Consider the following 8,544-nt stretch of genomic DNA (forward strand, 5'->3'; position numbering starts at 1 on the left):
AAACCGAATTCAAAATATAAACCATTAAAATTTAATTTAAAAATTTTTCGTTCCATTTATAAATAGAGCAAATTGCCTTAGTCCACCAGTTTGGTTTATATACATATCGCTCATTTACTCAAACAGTGACACATCTCCAAAATTCGAGTTTCGAGAGAAATGCGTTTTAAGTTGGCGATTAAAATTTGACTTCCGAATTTAAAAGTGTTATTACAGAAAAAAACTAAAATAGCTATTTGGACCATCCTTTGTAAAGAGCTTAACAAATATCAGTGCTAAATTTCTATGCAAGATCCAACATGATTTGAAGTGTTTTAGTGGTTCATAAACTCATAAAACTTTTTTTAATTATGCCAAATCCTTAGTAAATGAGCTGTATTTCGTTCAGTTTTCGATATATCAACGTGAAAATTTGACACAAGATAAGAAAGAAGTCCAAGAAAAAACAGAAATTTTGCTAACTCAAAAACGCATTTTTTGAGTTTTGACACTCTTTGAGTAAATGAGCGATATGTATTTAAAATAAATTCAAAACCCAATGCTACATTATATAATTTTAATTATACCCACCATCATAATATGGAGGGTATAATTGAATTTGTCATACCGTTTGTAACACATCGAAATATTCATCGGAGACCCTATAAAGTATGCATATTCTTGATCAGGGGAAAATTCTAAGTCGATATAAACATGTCTGTCCGTCGGTCTGTTGAAATCAAGATACAGCAATTTTTAAGATAGAGCTTTGTAATTTGGTATTGATCGCAATATTAAACTTGCTTGGAGTAATATAAACTCCAAGCAAGTTTAATATTGCGAATGGGCTATATCGGTCCACGTGTTGATATAGCCCCCATAGAACGGTACAACCCGATTTTCGGTATTTTGAAGGTGTTAGCTTCATTATTACACCGAAATTGCTGAAATTTTGTACTTAGTCTTAGGTTAGGTTTTAGGATGCGTAGCTGCTGTAATAGCAGCCACTCCACTCGGAGACCTTGGGGTCCATTGTGATCATCCTGAAAGTTGAAACGGATTGTAGTTGTGATTGTGATATAAAGCAGATGTGGATGTGTGATAGTAGTTGTGGGTAGACGGAGCTTGTGAGTGATGTGGTTGTAGATGCGTAGAATCCAATAGTTCAGGTGTGGTGGTGATGGTATTGAAGGTGCTGACGGGTGGGATGTAGTGATGTATAGGCGATGTCTGCAGATTGGGTGTGATTTTCGGATACATACAACTATAGGAGTAGAAAGAGATTGTAGATGTGGAGGTTAGATATAGAAGTAGTGAAATTGTAGTTGTGATAATAGAAGTAAGTTGTAGCTCGGACGTGGTTGACAATGTTACTATGTAGGGATAGTGCTTGTCCTGTTCTCAGCACGTTGGAGCCATTTTAGGCCTTTTACCATGTGTAATAGATCCGACGGCTCTGCTTGGCAGAATGCTGTAAAAGCTTGGATGGTGTGCACACCCGTGGTGCGTTGTCTTCTAGAAAGGAGCATAGGACAGCGACCTAAAAGGTGCTCGATCGTTTCTATTTCTTCCTCATCCTTGCATAGCCTGCAGTAGTCAGCCGTGCGGTCTGCTTCCCATTTGCTCATCATGGATCCTATTCTGCAGTGATCCGTGATGATCCCCACTGCTAGTTTGAGGTCTGATTTCCTCATTGAGAGCAGTGAGGCGGTTCTTGACTTGGACGGGATTGGCCAGATTGCCCTTGATATGCTGCAGTTTGGCGTGTTTTGCCATTGTTGGCAGAATTTCTCCCGACATTTTTGCTCTATTGTTTTCCTGAAATGGCACAGTGGTGGCTTGATGGAGTAGTCGATTTCAGTGGTTTGTGACTCCGATCCACAGCGTGCCAGTTCGTCGGCTGCCTCGTTTCCTTCGATGTTGCAATGCCCTGGGACCCAACACAAGGTGACGATTGATTTTAGTGGCTCCAAAGCGTGTTTGCAGTCTAGAACAGCCGCGGACTTGATTTACTGGGATTTGAGTGATTTTAGGGCCGCTTGACTATCAACGTAGATAGTCACCGGTCCAACTTAGTCTTTCTTGGGTGTATAAAACTTTCCCCGGGAATTTTTTCGGTATGGGTCCACGTTTTCATATAGTCCCCATAGAACGGTACCACCCGATTTTCGGTATTTTGAAGTTTATGGCATCAATATTCCTCTGAAATGGCTGAAATTAGGTATATAGTCTTCATTTGGGGTACAAAACTTTCCACATAACATTTGTCGGTATATGTCCACGCCTTCATATAGCCCCCATAGAACGGTACCTCCGAATTTCTGGTATTTTGAAGTTTATGGCATCAATATTCCTCCGAAATGGCTGAAATTTGGTAGTAGGTCTTAGAGCTTGAAGTTGTTCGTTTCCTTTTGCTTGGACGTTCGTCTGTTGATGTTGAGGATGATTGCGTCTCCAGCTCTTCCTCATTGGTCGGGTTTGGTGATAGTTGCACGGTCGGCAAGTCTTTGCAGGTGTTGTCTTCTTCGAGTCGCGGAAGTGGTGCTAAATATTGGATAGCTCTTTTAAAAACTCCGGATGCGGTTTTTACGTCAGCAACTCTCACTAAATTGTCGGGTCCTTTGTATGTTTTGATAACACGACCTAAGGGCCACTTCATGACCGGAACATTGTCTTCTTTTATAATGACAATGGCTCCTGGTTGTAGATTCTTCGACTGCTCTTTCCACTTACTGCGATATTGCAGTTCGTTTAGATAGTCTCGTGACCACCTGCTCCAAAATTCGTGCTTAAGTCGAGAAACCAGATTCCACCTTGTCGCTAGGCTTAAGGTTGGTTGCTTTGCTTGCGAGTCCACTTGTGCAGTGAGTGGTTCTCCAATCAAAAAGTGTCCTGGAGTGAGTGCACCTATATCATTGGGATCATTTGACATCGGAGAAATAGGCCTCGAGTTTAATATGGCTTCAATTTCAATGACCAAAGTCTCGAGTTCTTCATAAGTCAAGGATGCATTCCCCATGCTTCTGATTAGAAGATGTTTTGCTGACTTGACAGCGGCTTCCCAGAGGCCACCGAAGTGTGGCGCTCTTGGCGGAATGAAATGAAACTGAATGCCCTTGTTGTTGCAAGTATTTGAAATGGCTTCTTGGGCATTTGTTGTATGTATGATGGTTGACAGTTCAGGTAGCTTGTTTTTTGCTCCTACGAAGTTCGTTGCGTTGTCGCAGTATAGGTTTTGGCAGTGCCCACGTCGTCCGATGAATCTTTTAAGATCACCTATGAATGCCTCTGTTGTGAGATCACTCACTAGTTCCAAGTGTACTGCCTTCGTCGAGAAGCAACAAAATACTGCAATGTATGCCTTGTGTGGCCGTTTTCCGCGAAGTTTGTAATGTACTGTTATTGGGCCACAAAAATCTACCCCAGTATTAATGAAGGCTCTGGCTGGTGTGACACGCGTGGAAGGCAAGTTTCCCATAACTTGATTAAAAAATGCTGGTTTAGCTCTGCTACAAATTGTACAGCGATGAACCGTAGCTCGAGCCATAATCTTCCCTTTTAGTGGCCAAAACCGTTGTCGTACGATTCCCAGCAATGTTTGTGCGCCACAATGTTTATTTTCTTTGTGGACCATTTCAAATATTAATTTTGAAATTGGGTCATTGTAGGGAATAAGAAGTTGATGCTTGGAGTCGAATGACAAAGACGATGCTTCAAGACGACCCCCAACCCGAATTAGGCCGTCATTGTCCAAGAATGGTGACAGGTTACTCAGTTTACTTGTTCCACGCACCTCTTGATACTTCTTCAGTTGTTGAATTTCTTCCTTAAAGTCCGACTCTTGTATGTGCCTGATGATATGCCTTAAAGCCGTGTCTAGCTCGACCGTTGTAAGTGATCCTTGGGCCTGTCGAAGGGTATTTTTGCATCTGCTCTGAGTAATGAAACGCAAAACGTATGCTATGATTCGTTGTAGACGGATGAACGAGTTGTTGTGATTTATGTTGTACATAAAGTTGGTTGGTGTCACTGAAGTGACGAGTGCCTCTGGTACCTTCCTCTTTCTCTCGAGATTGGTCGAAATTGCAAGATTTGAATTGAATTTTTCTGGCCATGTTGTATCCTTTCCGTGTAAAAACAAGGGACCACAGAACCAAAGAGTACAATCTTTAAGGGCTGTCGGCGATATGCCGCGAGATAGTACATCGGCTGGATTGCACTTTGAGCTGACATGACGCCACTGTTCTGCCTGAGTGATTTCTTGTATGATTGCAATTCTATTGGCCACAAATGTATTGAATGCTGCGGATGATGAGTTTATCCAGGCCAGCACGATTTCTGAGTCAGTCCAAAACCAGGTTGGACACGTCAATTGAAGATCGATTTTGATTTTTGAAGCTAGCTGGGCTCCAAGTACTGCTGAGCAAAGCTCCAACCGTGGTATGGTTTGCCTTTTGAGTGGGGCAACGCGAGACTTCGAACATAGGAGACGTGTCATGATTGTTCCATCTTTAAAGGTTGATCGCATATAAGCCGCTGCGCCGTACGCCTTTTCTGACGCGTCTGTGAAGATGTGTAGTTGCCTTGATTCTGGCACTCTCCCTTTAAAGATGTGTCTATATATCTGAAGATTTTTTAGAGCGTTTAAGTCCGATCGAAACGTGGTCCATTTAGAGTGTAAGGATTCTGGTAACGATTGGTCCCAGTCTAATTTTAACTCCCACAATTCTTGTATGAATATTTTGGCCGTAACTGTGACTGGAGACAGTACCCCTAATGGATCAAAAAGTCTGGCAAGATCTGAAGTCACTGTACGTTTAGTGACTCTCCTGACGGGATCAATATTGACTTTTACACAGAAGGTGTCATCTTTTGGAAGCCATGTTAACCCTAATGTTTTAACGGTGTCAGCCTTTGAGCTCTCGAAATCTAAATTTACTTCTTGATCTCCTTCTGAAATGTCTTTAAGCAATTGAGGGTTATTAGCACACCACTTGCGTAAGTTGAACCCGCTGTCTTTCATAACTTTAATGAGTTGCTGCTGCAAATTTACTGCGGTTATTAAACTGTCGGCTCCGCCCAGGCCATCGTCGACGTAAAAGTTCTCTTGCAGAAATTGCGAGGCGAGTGGGTAGCGGATTGCGTTCTCCTTGGCCATTCGTTGCAGGCATTTTGTTGCCAGATATGGGGCGGCTCTTGTGCCATATGTGACTGTGTTGAGTTGGTAGTAGGTTATAGGCTGAGTGACATCCTTTCTCCAAATTATTAGTTGAAACTGGCGGTCCTCAGGAGAGATTAAGACCTGCCTGTACATTTTCTCGACATCAGTTGTAAAAACGTACTTGGGTAGCCTAAATCTCAGTAGTATAGAGAACAGATCGCTCTGAACCGTAGGTCCTGCGTACATAAGATCATTTAGCGAATGCATTGACGAAGTTTTGGCCGAAGCGTCGAATACTACACGGAGCTTTGTTGTTGTGCTTTCAGGTCGTTGTACGCAATGATGTGGGATAAAGTAGTGTGGGGAGCGAATAGCATCTGTCGATATTTTTGTCATGTGTCCTAGGTTTTCATATTCTTCCATGAATTTGACATATTGTTGTTTCAACTCAGGATCCTTCTGCAACCGGCGTTCGAGGGAAAAGAATCGATTGATTGCGATCCCATGAGAATCTCCTAAGGCGTCGGGGTTTTGATGAAATGGTATTCGAACTACGAATCGATTTTTGTTGTCCTTGGTGGTGTGCTGCTCAAAGTGATTTTCGCATTGTCTTTCTTCGAGGGACATTGGTTTGCTGGTTGTCTTGATTTCTTCCAATTCCCATAGTCGGGCGATAGAGGCGTCAAGCGATTCATCCGTCGTACATATTCCGCATGTAAGGTTCCTGGGCTGTTCCTCTTGAATTTTTCCTGAGATTACCCATCCAAACACAGTGTTTTGCATTGTAGGGAGATTCTTGGCTAATTTTATTTGTCCAATCGACAATAGTTCGTGATAATGTTCTGCACCTAGCAATATATCAATTTTATCAGGACGGTTGAAGGCTGGATCAGCTAGCGTCAGATTCTTTGGAATCGACCAATCTTCAATGTTAATGAATTGTGATGGCTGTGGTGATAGGATACGAGGCAAAACAAACGCTTCAAGTCGAGTCGAATAATTGTTGATTCGAGACTTTAGAGCTACATTTACTCGATGGTTTGTTCTAGTGTTGGTTGCACCGATCCCGTTGATATTGATTGTTGATTTTTGCATTGAAATGCCAAGTCGCTTTACTAAACGTTCTGTGATGAAATTGACTTGGGAACCCGAATCGAGCAAAGCGCGACACTCCACTTCTGCTTCATCCACCTTTATTTTTACTACAGCAGTGCTGAGTACCACGTACGAGCTGATTTGTTCTTTATTAGCAGCAGCTAGCGCCGTGGCTTCCTGATTATTGCACGACTCAGTATTTACGGAGGCTACTCCACCGGCAGGCTTTGTACCAGTTCCAGCTGATAAAGTCGTACGACTATCTTGTTTGTTCGTAGACCCTTGCTTGCGTTCTAGATGCAACAATGTGTTGTGTTTCTTGTTGCATTTCGTGCAACATCGTGTTGTACATTGCTTCGATGAATGGCCCGCCTTTAAACAGTTCACACATCGTTTTTGCTTTTGAGTGAAGTTTAGTCGTTCTGGCGGTGTCATTTTGAGAAAGCTCTGGCAGTGATATAGCTTATGGGTGCCATTTTTACACAGAGTACACATGTTGTCTCCTTGGTTTGCCGATGCCACTGTAGCACACGATTTAGGTGACGTTTTTTCCTTTTGACCCATCGCCTCCATTGACTGGAATCGAGTCTCCAGAAATTCTAGGAATTGGCTAACTTGCTGCAACTCCCTTGGGTTGACAATAGACCTTTCATACTGGCTGTAAGTACTTCGGTCTAGTTTCCTCGACAGTAGATGAAGTAACATTGGACTCCAAGAGGACGTGTCGACTCCAACGTTCTTAAGCGCATGTAAGCACTCTTGAGTGACGTCATGTAGCTGCTTAATGGACGCGGCAGATGACCCGGTCGATGGTTGATCAACCAGTTGATGTATAAGCGATGCTACCAGCACTCGCTTATTGTTGTATCGATCTTGCAGCATTTTCCATGCCGCGTCATAATTTTCGGCAGTAGCTGATATATGACTAATCAGATTTTCTGCTTCACCCGTCAGATTTGCCTTCAGATACCACATCTTTTGTACTGTGGGTATGCGTTGGTTGTTTACCAACTGTGTAAAAAGATCACTGAATGCCGGCCATTTTAAATAATCCCCACTAAACTTTGGGATTGTTACCTTCGGTAGCGGAATTACACTGTGTGTTGACAAGTTACTCCCCAGTTGAGGTGCGTTTCTTACATTATCAGAGCATTTGTCCTTCAGGACCGCCAGCCGAATTAGGTTATGCTGCACCGAATCTTCTAGGCTATCGTAACTATCTTGATCTAGCCCGATTTTGGAAGGGTCCTTGATCTGCTGCCAAATTTCGTCGAATAAATCTGTGATTTGGCCCCACAGCTTTTTTATCGTATCTTCTTTGATTGTATAAAATGGAATTGATTGTCCGGCTTCGATACTGTCCAAGCTCTGCAAATGGCGCTTAAGAGCAGCCATTCTGGCTTTTATCCTTCGGGCCAGCCCCTCAACTTGGGTTGATGCATATACCTCTATCTGGCCCGAAGTTTGGCCTTCTGAACTAATTTCTTGGGCTTTTTCCGATGGACCTGGCTTGCTCTTCACTTTGTCTAATTCCGCCGCGATGTAGTCCATTGTTGAATTGAATTTTTCTCCAATGTTCTTATGTAAATTCTCCGCTATATATGGGTCATCCTCTGGCAAAGACGGATCATTGCGGATCTGGTTCTCCGCCTTCTCAAACGTCTGCCAGAGCGCCGTTAGCTCGTTACGCTTGCTTAAATAGAACTCCTCCGTCCTTCTGTCGTGCGGCGCCTTCTTAATTGTCGACACGAATTTGTCGAAATTGCTGGCCCTTACTCCCTGCAGAGCTATAAGGTCTTGTACCGTTGTCATTGCTATATCTCCAAACCACTTGTGAGGTTGTTGCTAGATATGTAGCTTTATGAGTTTTCGAACGTTGTAACCGAAGTTGAATCAGCAAGGATCTGGTTCGTATCTGAGGTTCTGTGTATACTCAGAAAGGATATGCGTTGTATGCGGGATCGTATTTAGAATCAGGATATGTGGGATCGTATGTAGAATCAGGATATGCGCTGACCGTATGTAGAATCAGGATATGCGCTGATCGTATGTAGAATCAGGATATGCGGGATCGATTGTAGAATCAGGATATGCGCTGACCGTATGTAGAATCAGGATATGCGCTGATCGTATGTAGAATCAGGATATGCGGGATCGTATGGCGAATCAGAAAACGCGCTGTATCCGGGAACTCGAATTAAATAAACGCGACACGTTACACTTAAACCGGTACGATCACGTCGGGGTCACCATGTATTTTTTTTGAAGGGACATTCCTCAAGAATTTTGTCGGTATAGGTCCACGCCTT

The 8,544-nt window shown here is 42.9% G+C and overlaps 1 protein-coding gene across 1 annotated transcript; it reads right to left on the reverse strand.

Annotated features, from left to right (window-relative positions):
* Nucleotides 1–1,017: 1,017 nt before the first annotated feature.
* On the reverse strand, nucleotides 1,018–8,047 carry LOC141392482 (uncharacterized). The gene is made up of 2 exons (XM_073965419.1): nucleotides 3,681–8,047; nucleotides 1,018–1,243 (listed from the first exon to the last, which is right to left on the reverse strand). Exons 1-2 carry the CDS (start codon nucleotides 8,045–8,047, stop codon nucleotides 1,018–1,020), a joined length of 4,593 nt encoding a protein of 1,530 aa, XP_073821520.1.
* Nucleotides 8,048–8,544: the final 497 nt, after the last annotated feature.

This window comes from Musca autumnalis, unplaced genomic scaffold (genome assembly GCF_047663935.1).
Source record: "Musca autumnalis isolate F117 unplaced genomic scaffold, ASM4766393v1 scaffold_2, whole genome shotgun sequence".
NCBI lineage: Eukaryota > Metazoa > Arthropoda > Insecta > Diptera > Muscidae > Musca > Musca autumnalis.

Coding starts and splice junctions, on each gene's coding strand:
- LOC141392482 (XM_073965419.1), bottom strand. CDS start 8,047: ATGACAACGGTACAAGACCTTATAGCTCTGCAGGGAGTAAGGGCCAGC. Junction 1,244..3,680: donor CGTCTTGAAGCATCGTCTTT/GTCATTCGACTC, acceptor CTACTCCTATAG/TTGTATGTATCCGAAAATCA.